The following is a 17,752-nucleotide window of genomic DNA, read 5'->3' as shown; positions in this document are numbered from 1 at the left end:
GATAACCTCTGAAAGGCACATCCACTAACTTAGAAGCATCTAAACTAACTTAGAAGCATCCAAATTGCTGATTACTGGAATTTACTTAGGAGACTACAACACTGGGCGTTTCCAGGTTCTACCCAGTACAGGTCTGGTAATCTGTATTTTTAAAAACTACTCTAAGTACTATGATAATCAAGGACTCATCCATATTCTAAGGTACAAATGAGAGCCTGACACAAAATCACACTGTAAGTGCTTATAAAATAAACAGACAATTTTTCTGAAGGGCTAGGAGCATAACTAACTGCTAAAGTACTCACCTAGTAAGGGTAAGGATTCAATCCCCAGTACCATAGGAGAATGGAAACATATACATATATATGAATATATAGTCATACATACATACAAACATACACAAGAGTCAGAAGTGGTGGTTTGCAACCGCAAGACCAGTGCTGGAGAGGCCGAAACAGAAAGATCCCTAAGGCTTGTTGGCCAGTCAGTCTGTCAGAATCAGTTAATTCCAGATTCACTCAAAAAATACAGTGGCAAGGGACTAACAAAAATAACTGGCAAACTTTGACCTTCATATGTACACATACATACCCAAGTGTGAGTAAACCTACACACAAACGAATGTGCATGCCTCTCTTTCTCTCTCTCTGAGTGTGTGTGTGTGTGTGTGTGTGTGTGTGTGTATGGGGGGGGTGAGGTAGCGCCTGTTTGCAATCCCAGCACTTTAGAGGCAGAAGCAGCTTCCCCACCATGCTGTAAGTATCTCATTAGCCGTAAGCCAGAATAAACCCTTCTTTCTTAAACTGCACAGGTCAGGTATTTTCCCAGCAGTGAGAAATGTGTGTGTTGGCTCACTGTTCTTTGAAAGAAAAAACTCCCTGCAATGAGTAATCTCTAGATCTGTTAACGTCCATTAACAGTTCTATTAGGCAAAATGGTGCCATGATAGACCTAGGCTGACCATCTAAAATAAAAACTCCCGTCCTGTAAGTGGAAGAGATGTCTTTTAGGAATCTAAAACTAGCCCACTTCAACTCCAAGTAAAAAGACCTTAATAACTACCCAGACTTCAGAAACCCTCCATGCGGTGCTACTTCTCACGCCCGTCGGTTATCTATGCCTGGACAATACACATGTACTTGGTTCAAGTTATTCCAATAAGCCTGTTTTGCTTTAAAACAAAAGAAAGGAAGGAAGAAACGAAAGAAGGGAGGGAGGGAGGAAGGGAGGGAAGGAGGGAGGGAGGGAGGAAGGGAGAAAGGGGAAAAAGAGCAGGAAGACTTTCAAATTCAAGGCCAACCTGAGCTACGTAGCAAGTCCCAGACAAACCTGTACTACAAAGTAAGATCTTATATGTAGCCTTTCAATTCTTTAAGACTTTGTAGGTAGGTATCCCTGGCTGGCTCACTTAATCAAGCCAAAGTGCTAACTAAATCATCTCCTACTTCCCCCAATAGCTTTGCACTGAGGAGAAGCAAATAACTCTTAGACTATCTACACACACACATATACAAGACAACATAGGGTCTTTAGCGCTGTGTATCTCAAATTACACCACATAGGCTGGTATTTCCTTCACAAACTTTAAAATGAACTGATGCAAAATTGAAATGAAAATCATAATTATTATATCCTATGTCTAACCTCTGTTCTTTTACTACCTTATCTCCACTGAAAAAGAAAACTGGTAGAATAAAAAGGGAAATATTTTAAATTACCTGTCTAAAAATCAATGTCCTTCATCAAATTTACAACAAAGAAACTGAATGATTGCTTTTTAAAGGTATAACTGAACAAATGAAGAAAAACAAAACAGTAACATACAATTAAGTTAATAATGAATTAAAGTTAAATTTAATTAAAATTAAATTTAACTTTAAATTAGTAATTTCTCAGCTAGTAGTCCCAGCTTTTGACAGGTTCAAACAACATCAACGCACCTGCAACACCAGGTCCTCACTAGGAGTCGGCATCACCTTATCTTTATTCTTCTGCTTTTCTGAGTCCTTTCTAAATTTGAGCCCAAGCTGGATCACAGGAGAAGGCATGCCTATATTGAAATATAATTAATCAATCACTTGCACTAATTTTATTATTCTACTTTTAGATGAATTACAAATTTTATAAATATGGTAAAATTTCATTTCACAAGGGACTAATGTTATATATTATTAAATGGCAAAGTAAATGTTTAGTATATGTGAGGCCTGGGTTCACAGTCCAAAAGATTATGTATCATGGTCTTAACTGTGACTTTTATATGTCAATAGTGATTATTATTTCTTACTAGGGGGTCATGCTACACTGAACATAACAATGCTTGATTATTTCTTGGCCTCGGGTTGAAGGAATGCAATGAATATGTATAGAAAATTTTATATCCTAGAACTAGGGAAATGTCTTGATGGATAAAGAGCTTTTTGTCATTTTGTTAAAGCAGCCCAAGCTAAGACTTACCTTGTCATTCAACATAAAAAGTTGACTCAGAAGTAATTATATGATTTCTCCCAAATGCACTAAGATCTTAATATACTAATATACTAATGACACAGAAATAATCACACATATTAACTTGCATACATGCACATAGATATTTAATATATCATAGCCCACAGTAAAATGGCTTAGTGGGTAAAGTTGTATCCTGCCAAGGTAGACCATCGAAGTTCAACCCCTAGGGCACACATGGTGGAAGGAGAGAACCAGCTCTCACAGTTGTCCTCTGACACACACACACAGCAATTTATAAATTAATAGATCAGAACCATAGTGCTTTAAACAGAATAAAATGGAATACTCAGTAAACATATTGGGACAGTTAATTTACTACTTGAAAAAAATAAAATTAGAACTCTTCTTTTTCTCATATGCAAAAATATTCTAACTATATTAGGCATAGAAGAATGAAAGCAGGCTAGAGATACAGCTCAGCCAGTAGAGCACTTATTCACTCCAAAAGCACAAGGACTTGAGTTTGGCCCTAAAACACATGTCAAAACGCTGAGTGTAATGGCACATGCTTATTTACAATCCCAGCACTGCAGAGGTAGAGACAAGATGATCTCTGGGCTTACTAGACAGCCAGTTTAGTCTAATAAGTGAAATTCAGGCTAATGAGAGATCCAGTCTGAAATGCAGACAGCATTTCATAAATGAGATCCAAGGCTATCCTCCAATCTATATGGCCATATGTGTACACACACACACACACACACACACACACACACACACAACACACACACACAGGCACAAATAAATAAATTTTAAAAAAGAGATACCATGGTCTATCACTCAGCCTGTGTAAAAACTCATTTCAAAAATGATTAAATATCTCAATGTAGAACATAAAACTGAAATTTCTAGGAAAAAAATACTTCAAGATATAGACATAAGGAGTGCTTTTTCTAGAAAGGACACAAATAGCATAAGAAATAATCTCAAAAATAGTCAAACACGATTACATGAAAATAAAAAGCTTCTGAAAAATCAAAGGAAACAATGACCATCATGTGAAGACTACCTAGAGACTAGAAAAAAAAAAACATCTCTGCCACACATCAGATATAGGATTGATATCTAGAGTATATAAAGTATATTTAAACACCAAATATCTAATATCTAACACTATATCTAATAACCAAATATCTAATATCAAATATCTAATATCTAACACTATATCTAGTAAGATATAGTGACAGATGCCTTTAAACTCAGGACTTAGGTGGGAGAGGCAGGTGGATTTCTGTTATTAGATCTCAGCCAGTCTGGTCTACAGAGTGAGTTCCAAGATAACCAGAGCTACACAGTGAGGCCCTGTCTCAAAAAACCAAAATAAACAAAAAAAGTACTGATGAAATGGGTAAGACAATTCTCAATAGAACAAACATAGAGAGCCAATAAATAGTTGAAAAAATGTTCAACATCTTTAGCTGTCATAGACATGCAAATTAAAGCTACTGATTTCCATCTCACCCTAGTTGTAATATCATCAAGAAAGCAAATGTTAAATACTGGTGAGAATTTGAAAAAGAGGAACCCTTATACACTACTGGTGGTAATGTAAATTTTTAGTCACCATGGATGTTCCTTAAAAAATAAAAGTAGAAGCTGGGCAGTGGTGGTGCATGCCTTTAATCCCAGCACTCAGGAGGCAGAGGCAGGTGGAGTTATGTGAGTTTGAGGCCAGCCTGGTCTGCAAGAGCTAGTTCCAGGACAGGCTCTAAAGCTACAGAGAAACCCCGTCTTGAAAAACAAACAAACAAATAAACATAGAACTACTATATGACACAACTACCGCACTCCTAAGCATATACTCAAAGGACTCTATGTCAACAAACCATAGAGTTACTTACACATTCATACTTACTTCTGCACTACTAACAACAGCCAGGAGTGAAAACAGCCTCGATGTCCGTCAACAGATGAAGAAAATGTGGTGCATATACAATGCAATGTCATACATTCATAAATAAAAATGAAATTGTGGCATTTGCAGGAAAAAAATTAAAGGAGCTAGAATCATGATAAAGGAGACACAGGAAGAAAGTCCTCAGCAGGTATAAGTTTTTTCTACATGGAGGGATCCATCACAGGTTGCCTGAAAAAAAAGCTTTAAACACCTTCCCCAGCCTCCTGAAGACTAGCTGTGGGAATCACCTCACTCTATATTATGTCTGCTCCTGCTTAGAAACCTTCCTTAGCTCAACCTGGACTGGGACTACTTCTGATACTCCATTGACCATTAACAATGAATTGCCTAAAGGCATCCCTAAGACCCAAGGCCCATACAGTTGATCAAACATCTGACAAGTTGGGAGCAACAGGAAACATACCTCCAACATCCAGTAAACAAGAGAAACTAGATTCTCATACCAAGAAACATTACCAATGATCTAATTGCCATTGCAAATACAAAAAGTATGAATAAACAAAAATATAGGTCTCCTCCAAAAATGATTCTCATACAGTAATGTCCCCAAAGAAAGTGACTTAGATGACAAACAAGAAAATGATTTCAAAGTAGCAAAAATAAGCAAGATCAAATAAATGCTGGAAAGAAAACATAAATAGATGAATAACAAAATCAACTCAATATATGAAAATGAAATTTAAAAAATGAAAAAGAAAAGCCAAAATAAAATAAAACTTGAAATGAAAAATTAGGAAATTCAAACAAAATTTTAAGAGTAAAGATACACTGGATACATCAGATCAAATAGAAGAGAGAACATCAGATCGTGAAGACAAGTAGAGGAACTAGATTGGAGAGAATGTTGAATTACATAGACAGGCAGACAGACACACACACACATGCACACACACAATCCACCTGAGAATGAAACTTGCAGGAAGTCAGGAACACTATAAAAAGACCAAATTTATGAGTAATAGAAAAAGAATGGAATAAGGGGCTGAGATCAAATGCACAGAAAATATTTTCAACAAAACATAAACTTCCTTACTATAAGGAAAAGAAATGCCCATCGAAGTCCAAGGAGAATACAGACTACCTAACAGAACCAGGAAAGAAACTCCCCACATCATATCAAAACACTAAGTGGGGGCTGGAGAGATGGCTCAGAGGCTCAGAGGCTAAGAGCACTGGTTGCTCTTCCAGAAGACCTGGGTTCAATTCCCAACAACCAAATGGTAGCTTACATTTGGTGAGTTCTTCTGGTGTGCAGGCATACATGCAGGCAGAATACTATATACATAATAAATAAATAAATCTTAAAAAAAAAACACACATTGACAGAACAAGGAAAAGATACTGAAAGCACCAAGAGAGAAAGCTCAGGTCACATAGAAAGATAGGCCCCTCAGAATTAACAGCTGACTTTTCAATGGAGACCGAAAGCCTGAAGGAATTGGACCAATGTCCTACAAGTTATTAAAGAGCAAAGTATAACCCAGAAAAACTTCTGGTCATAACGGAAGGAAACTGAAAACTTTCAAGATTTTAAAAAACTATGATCACCAAAGGACACAGAAAGGAATGCTTAGACTTGAAGATCGTAGAGCATGCTCAGGAAGACACAAGAAACAACATTTCCAGAACACTGAATCAAAGTGATTTAACAAGGGTAACAAACGTCAGGAATAACACATGTGGCTCAGTAATGCTTAATATCAATGGTCTCAATCCCCCCCCAACACACAAAGACTAACAGATTAGATCAGAAAACAAGACCTATTAATTTGTTTTTATTTTTGTTTTTTTGTTTTTTCGAGACAAGGTTTCTCTCTAGCTTTGGCGCCTGTCCTGAATTTTGCAGGCAAATGGATGGAGCTAGAAAACATTGTTTTGAGTGAGGTAACCCAAACAAAGAAAGACAATTATCACATGTACTCATTCATAAGTGGTTTTCAAACATAAAGAAAACAAAATCAGCCTACAAATCACAATCCCAAAGAACCTAGATAACAACGAGGACCCTAAAAGAGACATACGTAGTTCTAATCTATATGGGAAGTAGAAAAAGACAAGATCTCCTGAGTAAATTGGGAGCATGGGGATCTTGGGAGAGGGTTGAAGGTGAGGAGAGAGTCAGAGGGAGGGGAGCAGAGAAAAATGTAGAACTCAATAAACATCAATAAAATTTTTTAAAAAAGAAAAGATGGAACAGACATTCTATACTCATTACAAGGAAAACAGTAGGATATTATAACCCTAAACATATATGCACCAAACAGGATCACTCAATCACATAAAAGAAACCTTATTAGACTTAAAGCCACAGATTGATTACAACACAGTGATAGTGGGTGATTTCAATACTCCGACTTCACCAATGACAGGTCATTTGGAAAAAAAAAAAACTAAATAGAACTCTGTAGTTAAATCATAAATCAAACAGACCTAACAGGACACTAAACACTAAAGAATATACATTCTTCTCGGCAGCCCATGGAACTTTCTCTAAAACAGACTACATGCTGGGATACTCTAGTCTCAACAGGAGGATTCCCTGGTGACAAGCAGTCTAACTTGATAAGTTCCAGGAAAAAAAAAAAAGGTATATGCCTGAGAGATGACACATGAAGTTGTCCTTCCAAATTCATGCACATACATAAGCATGTATACTCAAACACACATGTATATCTGTACACATACATACACATGTGTCTTAGTGATGAGATAAATAAGAACTTTAATAACACATATGTATGAAAATGCCATAAAGAAATTCATTACTCTGTGTGTTAAGTTGGAAGCGTAGACCCCCCAGCCCCTTGCATCTATCCTAGCCCCCAGGCCTGAAAGTTGTATTGGTCTGGACTCCAAATCCCAGCATGCCACTCCCACAGAGTATTTAAATGAACTCCCAAAAGAGGAACACATGGTCCCTTTTCCTTCCTCCTGGTGGTCACATTGGCAGCCTCCTGGTTCCCCCTGGGTTCATCCGAGAGCGCAGGAATCCCATTAAACCTCAATATTTCTTAATTTGGTTTGTTTTGATTTGGCTTGTTCGGGAATTTGCGTTGGCAGAGAGCTCGCATTAGGAAAATTTCTAATATTGTATTCTAAGCTTTATAAATAAATAATAAATCATGGAAAAATTTAAATGTTATTTTGTACTCTTACAACCTTTTAAAAATGGGTTTTAGAGTGAAGCTAGAGATTAGAAGATGATGGGGAGAGCTGTCCAGGTGCCACTCCAATGCTTTGGACCCTTTCTAGGAGCCCTGCATGCCCTCTAGAAGCTAGTTCCCACTGCTATTCCCATTCCAGATATTAAGGGATCTGAGGATCTGTTATAAATCTAAGTAAGAAGTTGTGCACCATGAATGAAGAAGAGTAACGTAACATAAGGAGTTAACAGAATGATGATACTTACGACACTGACAACATCTAGTAAAAGGTTTTCCTCACCTTTCCACATTCCATTTACACCAGAATGAAGACAGAACTCAGATTTAAAAGACATGTCTTGATTCAAGAGCAACCTTTCAAATGCAAAACAGAAAATACAGATTAATATTTCCAAATAGAATAATATTTTAATTATCATTTTAGTAAAACTGAGGTTGCTAAAATTCTTTTATACTACCATAAACATTTATATTTCAAACTATTTCAGAAATATTAACTTTAAAATAGAATTCATCCAAGAAGAAAAATACTCACCTAGCCATATTAATTTTTACAACCATTTTGTCATTATGTTTTATTTAGGGGGACAAGGAACAGAGTACTAATAGCACTTGATTGTCTTAGTTATTGCTGTGATAAAACACCATAACCCAATGCAGTTTTGTAAGAAGGATTTATTTCAGCTTGTACTTCCACATCACAGTCCATCGTCAGAGGAAGTCAGGGCAGGAAGCAGAAATGGAAGCGGTAACCACGGAGGAGTGCTGCTTACTGGCTTGCTGTCCATGATTTGCTGGATTTACCATCCATCAGCACGTGCCCAGGATTAGTGCTGCACACAGCGGACTAGGCCCTCCTAGTCTTCTACGGGTGCATGCACATCAATACACACATGCACATACACAAACGCTTTTTATTTAAAAAGTGTCATTTCAAACCAGTAAGCACCAAAGGAGAGTTTTCAAAAAAATTCTAGGGACAAAAAAATAAATAAATAAAAAAAATGTGAAGGACTTTTTCATTCCTGTGATTGAATTAAATTCCTTTTAACTATATGACAAATTTCAAAAAAGTCAATCACCAAAAACCATAGCTATTATGTTATGGCTCATGCTTGTAATCCCAGCACGTGGGAGACTAATGTAGGCAGAGCCCTGAGAGGTCTGAGTTAGCCTGGGCTATGCAGTGAGTTATAGGCCAGCCTGAAATAACAGGGAGACCCTGTTTTTAAAAACCAAAATCATAGCTGGGTGGTGGTGGCACATACCTTTAATTTCAGCACTCAGGAGGCAGAGGCAGGCAGAGTGAGTTCGAGGCCACCCTGATCTATAGAGCTAGTTCCAGGACAGGCTCCAAAGCTACAGAGAAACCCTGTCTCGAAAAACAAAACAAAACAAAAAAGCCAAAATTGCATATACTCCATGCATTAAGTATTTTAAAATGAACTATAACTTAACATTAGAAAGCTGAGACACTGAAAAGTATTAGCCATTAAAAAGGGAAGGAATTTAACAGACTGAATGAAAACACAATTTTTCAGGTTAAAATCTGATTGGATATTTGAAACAATTTTTCACTGGTTATTAAAAGTATAATGAATTTTTATTACAATGAAGGTTTTAATTTATATGTATAAAAACTTTAGCAATCAAGTTCTAACATCATACTGAGCTTTTAATTCAGTTAAAAATATCTAATTAAAACACGCTTTCAACATAATGGCCCAAAAACAGTGTTTGACAGCATTCTGTCTTCATCAGAGGTAGAACCCTATTTTGGCGTAGATCTCAATCAAAACAGTTATTCCTGTGAGTTATTTATGTCTATGTCTGTGAATATTAATACTAAAGTGACTAGTTAAGCCTATGTCTCCTATGCATTCCTTCTTGCTCCAACCTTCCCACAGGTTATCTTATTACCACATGAATACAGTGCTAGCGTGTCCTACCTTCCAGGCTAGTTATGTCAAGTGAGGCCATCCAATATACATAATGCAAGTGCTAGGGGGCTAATGCCGGAGCACTTGTGCTCAAAGCCAGCATATGGAACACAGAAACACCTTGCTTTTGGGTTTGTTTTGTTTTGTTTTGTTTTGTTTTTAGGTGAGGGGTGTAAATAAACCTAAAGATACAGTATGAAAAACTATATAGACTGATTCTCCAGGAGAAAAAAAATTGAATAGAAGTTCAGAGATTTGAGAAACCATATGTCAAGATCAAATGCACATCAAAGAGAGTGAAAGAAAAGATACTGGGATTGGCAAGACGGCTCAGTAAGTCAAAGTGTCAGCAACATAAGCCTGCTAACCCTGAATTCCACCTCCAGAGCCCAAGTAAAGGCACAAGGGAAAGATGGATATCATTCACGCATATAAACAATAACTTTAAAAAGGAAATTGGATTAGGATAGGAAAAGACTATTTAAAGAAACCATGATAGAGAAAACTTCCTAAATTGAGTGCATTTACATCTTCAAGAAGCTTGGAGGACTGAAAACAAATAAACAGAAAATATCATTCCAAACACATCATAATGATATTGCTGAGAATCCAAGATAAGAAAAAAGATGGGAGGTGAAAAAAAGTTCATGTTAGAGAACAATAATCCAAAGAGATGGAGGCAATGCAGCCAGTTAAGGGACAACACAAGACACTTTTCAGGATGGCAGATTATGAAACTCCATGCATTTATTAAAATATTCCCTGTGTTCCAACAAGAGTAAATACTACTTGTGTGTACATTTTAAAAGTGAGAGTGATGGTGTCAGCAAAACCATTGTGAACTTAAGGCTAGCCTGGGTTATATAGTGAGACCCTAGAAGATGAATGAAGAAGAAAGGAGGGGAGAAAAAGGGAGGAGAAGCAGCAGCAGCAATCTGGATATTATTCCTTACAGCCTTCACTCAGGCCCCCACACCTCATCAGTCAGCATCTCCTACCAAACGTGTGCTGAGATTTTCCCAAGGGGTACTATTCCAGCCATCCCCACTACACTGCCTGGTCTCTCTCATCATCCCAGTCTGTAACTGGTCCTAAACCTAAGCTCTCCAACCTTGCTTAGCAGAAGGGAGTCCTTGCTTCATCAGTAATGAAGGGAGAAAACCAACATCATTTTGTGCTAGGCCCCAAGGTAGATATCAGGAGAACAGGAAGTTCCCTAGACTGCAGCCCAGATGCTCTGAGGTTGATTAATGGCAGAGCAGAGAATCCCCTAGACTGGAGTCAATCAGAGGATCACCCGTACCCTTTATCCCAAAAATAATAGATCTGTGGTTTTCTGCCTTTATAAACCCTGTCTAAGAATGGTGGGGCACCTCCTCTGGCCCCTGCTGCGTTGGTGTGTGAGAGAGGTGCCTATTGTGATTTGTACTACAGGACTAAACCTTGCTTTTTGCATTTCAGTGAGTCTGTATCTCTGGTGGTCTTCTTGGGGTCTCCATGACTTGGGCACTACATTTGGGAGCTTGTCTCAGGATTCCCCAGAGATCCCAAGATCCCAAAGGGGTGAGTTACAGAGCTTTCCCTGTCTGTCTTTTGTTTGTCTGTAACCTTTGATTTCAGAAGCAGTGCATTCAGCACAAAAGGCAGAGTTAGTAGCCCTTCCAAAGGCCGTACAGATGGGGAAAGGCAAAAAGCTAAACATCTACACGGACAGCAGGTATGCCTTTGTCACAGCCCACATCCACGGGGCTATCTACCAGGAGAGGGGGTTGCTAACAGCAAAAGGAAAAACTGTTAAACACAAACAGGAGATTCTGGATCTCCTACAAGCATTGCGGGGCCCACAAAGTTGGCAATAATACACTGCCCCGAGACCAAAAAGGCTTCAGAACAATACAACTGGGAAACAGTCTGGCTGATAAAACAGCAAAAGAGGTGGCTTCAGCCCCCAGGGCTAGGGTGACTTTAACTGACCCAGGAGCCAGGGGCCTGCCACAGATCCCCAAGTCCACCCTGAAGATCTAGCCTGGATACACACTCTCCCCATGGTCCAGCGAAGGGAGGAATGGTGGAAAACTGCTGATGGGTTGAGTCATCCTGCTCCATACAAGATACTGAAAAAAAATACACCACTCTCCCACACTTGGGAACACGTAGAATGATGGTCCTGTTTTGAAGAGCTCAGGTCAAAATTCAAGATGGTAACCAGATTATCGAACACAATACCAGGCATGCCAGCTGACAAATGCGGTGAGCACCCCATCCAACCAAGGAGCATGTCAGTGGGGAACTCGACCAGGTACATACTGGTATGTAGACATTACTGAAATCAAACCTGGAAAATTTGGATACAAATATCTCTTAGTGTTTATAACTATTTTTTCAGGATGGACTGAAGCATTCCCCACCAAGCACAAAACAGCAAAGAAGCTGAATGGAGAAATCTTGCTTAGGCATGGGTTACCAGTCATGACAGGGTCAGACAATGGCCCTGCCTGCATCTCTCAGGTAAGCCAGGGACTAGCCGCTGCACTGGGGACTGATTGGAAACTTCATTGTGCATACAGACCCCAGAGCTCAGGGCAGGTAGAAAGGATGAATAGAACAGTAAAAGAGACCTTGACTAAACTGGCCTTGGAGACTGGCGCTGACTGGGCAGCTCTCCTTCCCTTTGCCCTTTCTAGAGTCAGAAATGCCCCTATCAAATGGATCTGACTCCTTTTGAAATTATGTGTGGGCACCCTCCCCCTGTGATTTCTAGCTTACAAACTGACCTGATGCTTGCTGCCTTAGATGATCAGGACTTGTTCAACGCCATCCAGTGGCTCCAATCGGTTCATAAAATCATATGGCCTAAACTTAGGGCAATTTATGAACCCACCACTGTTCCAACCCCTTATAAATTCAGGCCTGGAGACTGGGTTTTTATCTGGAGGCATCACCCAAAATTGCTGAAGCCGAGATAGAATGGGCCCTATGTGGTTGTCCTGACAACACCAACAGCCCTCAAGTTAGACGGCATCACCTCTTGGGTCCATTATTCACATGACCACACAATGATCCCTTCGCCCTACAAGAGGACTATCGCAGCAAGACCTGGGAGGCATCCAAACACCCCATAAATCCCCTAAGGTCCAGCTCAAGCATTGTTCCTGATCCTGTTGATGTTGATGCTGGTTCCCTCTGCTCCTGCTAAAGACGTCAACCCCCACGCACCCTTTAAACTGACTTGGGTTCTCGAGGATGGAGAATCATACAAAACTCTGTACCAGACTACCCGTGTGGCCTCATTGAACACCTGGTGGCCTGACCTATATTTCTGCTTTTGTGACCTGAACCACGTCTATAGAGCAACAGGCCAGGCAGAGGCCAGGAGGTATGGTTTTTACGTATGCTCAGGTCACATCAGGAATAGAAGCAGTTCGGAGGCCTGGAATCCTCTTTCTGCAAAACTCAGGATTGTGTCACCTCTAATGATGGGGAATGGAGATGAGCTGTAAGTAGACCAGACTTAGTCACATTTAAATACGTAAGACCAATCTGGTATGGCCCCCCTCTTCCTGGGTCTGACAAACCCTGCAGGACAGGTGACCTAGACCAGATAAGATTACTTTCACTGATCAGGGAAGACGGGACACATGATGGTCATCAGGCCTACACTGGAGTGGAATATACTACAGATATGAGGGGCATGCCCCATCCACCCTTGCAATTCAGCTTAAGATAGAGCTGATAAAACCAGCAATAATAGGCCCCGTTAAGGCACTGGACCCACCCACAAAGAAACCGCTGCCCCAACAACTGTCTGTAACCGTACTTTAACCTAAAACACCGGCCCCAGATGCTTTGGCTATTACCAAGACTTCGGCGCCAGAACATCATCCTCCTGGAGCTTCTGACTAAGACTTATTTGGTTCTAAACTCCTCACGGCCAACCCTAACCAACTCTTGTTGGCTCTGTTGTGATGCAGCTCCCCCTTATAATGAGGGAATAGCTGTCCAGAGCCTTATTGGAGAAGCGGTGAAGTCTGATAAATGTCACTGGTATTCACCACACTCTTTATCCCTGGAACAAGTAACAGGACAAGGGCTTTGCACAGGTAAAGTTCCCACTGCTGAGTTTCTTTGCAATTCAATTTATCCCTCACAAGCTCTGCAGAGCACCTAATCCCTAATTCCCACAAGGACACCTGGTGGACATGCTCCTCAGGGTTAACTCCTTGTGCACACACCGAAGTTCTAAAGGACTTCAACGGCTCCTTTATCATAACTACCAAGGTTTCCTAGATAGAATGGAAGAGGACGCTGGTCTAACTAGAGTAAAAAGGGAGCCCATAAGCACTCTTACACTCAGTATCCTCCTTGGGGCAAGCCTCGCAGGGTTGGGGACAGGAACTGCCTCTCTTCTGTCCCAAAGTGAACATTACTCTGCTTTGAGAGAAGCTATAGATGCTGACATAGACCACCTAGAGACCTCAGTCTCCCACTTGCAGGACTCCCTCTCCTCACCAATTGAAATAATTTTAAAAAACAGAAGGGGACTGGACCTAATCCTTTTACAACAGGGAGGATTGTGTTTCTATATAGACCATTTGGAACTTCTAAGGGATACCATGGCCAATGTGTGGGAGGGACTTAAAAAGAGAAAGAGAGAAAGGGAAGCCAACCGAGGATGGTTTAAACCCTGGTTAACTACTTTCATCTCCACTCTGACGGGACCCCTGGTAATCTTGCTCTTACTGCTGACTTTCAGACCATGTACACTCAATAGGTTAGTCCAATTTATCAAGGAAAGATTGGGGACCATACAACTTACGGTGCAGCGCTCTCAGAACTATAGACCCCTCAGGACAGAAGATACCTATGAGCTAACTATAAGAGACCCATGTTTGGGTCAATCTACAAGAAAGGGGGTCGGGGAAGAAGGAACAAAACCAACTCCATTTTGTGCTAGGCCCCAAGGTAGAAGTTCCCTAGACTGCAGCCCAGTTGCTGAAGGTTGATATCAACGGAGTGGAAAGCCCCCTAGACTGGAGTCAATCAGAGAGTCACCTGTACTCTTTATGCCCATAACAATAGATTTGTGGTTTTTTGCGTCTTTATAAACCCAGCCTAAGAATGGTGGGCCACTTCCTCTGGCCCCGGCTGTGTCGGTGTGCAAGACGAGGTGCCTTATCACAATTTGTAGTAGAGGATTAAACCTTGCTTTTGGCATTTTGGTGAGTCTGTGTCTCTGGTGATCTTCTTGGGGTCTCCGCGACTCGGGCACTACAGTAAGAGCTTTAAATGGACATGCATTATAAACACAGGATCTTAACCCACAACCTCAAGTCCTGAACTGGAATCTGTAGTTGGTTTTTCTTACTCTTTTCTCTTTGGCACTTTTGGGAACCTGCCGCCCAGCTCCCAAATAAATCACACTGAGGCTTTTTCTTTCTTAGAAATGCCGGGCCTTTGCTTGACTTATTTCTAGCCAACTTTTCTTAACTTAAATTGTCCTGTCTACCTTTTGCCTCTGGGCTTTTATCTTTATCCTAAATACCTTTCACTACTTCCTACTCAGGGGCTTGCTGTGTAGCTGGACCCCGGAGTTCTCCTCCTCCTCTCAAACCTAGATCTCTCTCCTTCCCAGATTTCTCCTAGCCTCTCTGCCTGCCAGCCTCGCCTATACTTTCTCCCGCTAGCTATTAGCCACTCAGCTCTTTATTAGACCAATCGGGTGTTTTAGACAGGCAAAGTAACACAGCTTCACAGAGTTAAACAAAAGCAACATAAAAGAAAGCAAAACTCCTTTTCTCATTAAACGAAAGTCCACAGCATAAACAAATATAACACATCTTAGTATTCTACAACAGGAATTTACAATTTAACTGGATCCAGGTGACCCAAAAGCACATGAAAATGTAAAGCCCTAGTCTAAAGCACGCAGGGGAAACAGAAATCTGATCAGGATACTCCTCCACTTAAAACTGTGAAAGCATCCTACCAAGGTCAGCCTAACCTGGATCCCCTTTTATCACTCCACGCCCTTTACACAATCTGAAAGATATAACTGCCTATATATTCCAAAATGCATAACTCGATGCTAAGTTCCACTTCTCTATACCTACATCCCTCGGCTTCCTTACTCTGGAGTACCTTTTCCTCACACGGCAAACTCCTATGTCACCTTCAAGCTTCTACTCAGAAGTCAACCGTAGTAAACTCTGATAAACAGCTACACTGCCCGAGGTAGGAGTTCCTCTGACCTGCTAAACCCACACACTTAGACTCCAGACATTATTATCAAGTTCTCTGTTCAAGTGGTTCGCCGGGCCTAGTTTTCTCAAAGGTAGCGGCCATATTTTTTTTCAACCTTTTTTTCCTGCACCTAACACTGAGGATATGTTCAAAAAAGGTTCTGATAAGCTGAAATACTTTTTTTATTCTTTTTAAAAAATATTATTTATATGTTGTATGTGTATTGGTGTTTTGCCTGCATGTGTGTCTCCAGAAGGGTGTCGGGTTCCCTGGAACTGGCGTTACAGACAGTCGTGAGCTGCTATGTGTGTGGGTGCTGGAAATTGAACCTGGGTCCTCTGGTAAAGCTCTTAACCACCCACTCACTCTCCAGCCACATACTTTCTTATTCTCATACACGTTTTCAGTTTGCTACAAACCTGTTTCCCCATTAGAGTTCTTAAAAGAAATTCTAAGAACCATCCCTTCGGCCAGGGATAAGTTTAGGTTAATGGGTCCTTGTCCAAAGTACTTATCCCCAGTGTAAGACAGTTTTGTTTTTTTTTTAATGCCATACAACCACCACCATCATTTTGTTTCCAGATATTTGTAAATTCTTAACACGGTTGTCCCCCCAAGGCGCTAATCTCACACACAAGTCCTGCTGGCGGCCATTTCCACTCAAACCTATATAAAGTCTAGCCCGACAGCGGTGCAAGGGTTCTAGCCCTAATGGCGGTTACCTTCTCCAGGGCAGCTCCTCATCTTCCAGTTCGTTCTCTGTCACCGAGCCCTCAATCACCGTTTCATCACTGTCACACTCTGAAGCCTGGGCACCTTTCTCCATCTTCGCCCCTCACTCGAGGGTTATATTAACCTCCTCCTCTAGTTCCCCCTTATCCGCAAGTCTTTTGCTTGCTTTTCGCGGTAGGGAGTTTAAAACAACAAAACTAGAGACATGAGGAAAAGCCTCTCCAGGCCGCTGATGCCCAGAGCCGCACGCGCGCAGCGTCGTCGTCGACGCACGGGCTAACCCGCGCTCGAGTCTGCGCGCGCCACCAGAGCGCAGCCGCGAGCCACACACAGCCGCGAGCCACGCCTCAGCGTGCAATCCCAGGGGCCCGCCCCGCCCCCGCCCGAGGCTCCGCCTCTGACGCCCAAGCCCCGCCCCTAACCCACAAAGCTCCTTCGCCGCCGTCAGTCCCCGCCCCTAGCTCCCGAGGCTCCTCCCCAACTCCCAGGGGGAATAAAGCCGCTCTTGAGTGAGAGCGATGGTCTGCCCTGAGTTTCTGGTCCACTACAGCCAGCCCCGAGCCTGGTTTGCTCAGTTTGCTAGCGATTCTGACTCAGTTCTCTACACTCCCTGCACGTCCCAGCGGCCACGGCTCCAGAACATTTTGAAGCCAGGATGTAATCTTAGACCCAGAAGACTTTGCAGTCCACCAAGTGGCTCCTGACTTCTTAATTCCCTTGATGCAGCCTCCCTTCGTGTTGCCCTAAATAGGTAAAAGAAATGTTTATCAAAAGTTTTCAGATCTGCTAATCCAATATAAACACATTTTGTATTTTTCTCACAAGTCTATAAATTACTCTGAAATATAGATTGTATAGGAAAAGAAGTATAAATGTTTTTCCCCTTTATCAAATGTTTGGATAGCAGTGCCTAGCAACACCTAGCAACCTCCCAAAATTATTATTTTACCAATGAACATCTTGGGGTTTTTAGTTCATATGCTGCTTTTAAAAATGTTTTACACACATTACCGTGTGTGTGTGTGTGTACACAAGCATATCACAGTGTGAGTGTGGCACTCATAGGACAACGACTTGCAGGAACTGGTTCTCCCTTCCACTGTGTGGGGCCCAGGACCGTCAAGTTCGGCAAGTGTTTTGTCACCGCACCTCCCACTCTGAGGTGTCTTCTCACGTTTCCTGTGATTCAAACTGCCTGAAAGCTCTTTGGGGTTCTGGAGTTTGAAGTTTGGGGTCTGGTGTACACT

General features: G+C 41.2%; 1 protein-coding gene across 2 annotated transcripts in view; it reads right to left on the bottom strand.

Moving 5' to 3' along the window:
* The window catches only part of Ankrd31 (ankyrin repeat domain 31), a 149,671-nt gene extending 132,907 nt beyond the window's left edge, over positions 1–16,764 (bottom strand). For both annotated transcript variants that reach the window (XM_087896805.1, XM_087896806.1), the window contains exons 1-3: positions 16,496–16,764; positions 7,874–7,947; positions 1,941–2,050 (exon numbers count right to left, since the gene is read on the bottom strand). In XM_087896805.1, the coding sequence (XP_087752931.1) occupies positions 1,941–2,050; positions 7,874–7,947; positions 16,496–16,599 (288 nt within the window). In that variant the 5' untranslated portion in view covers positions 16,600–16,764. The remainder of the gene's footprint in view (positions 1–1,940; positions 2,051–7,873; positions 7,948–16,495) is intronic.
* Between the last annotated feature and the right edge of the window lie 988 nt (positions 16,765–17,752).

This window comes from Myodes glareolus, chromosome 15 (assembly GCF_982192425.1).
Source record: "Myodes glareolus chromosome 15, mMyoGla1.1, whole genome shotgun sequence".
Classification (NCBI taxonomy): Eukaryota; Metazoa; Chordata; class Mammalia; order Rodentia; family Cricetidae; genus Myodes; species Myodes glareolus.
Note: the sequence above shows the minus strand (reverse complement) of the source record. Positions and strands in the feature narration are given on the sequence as shown.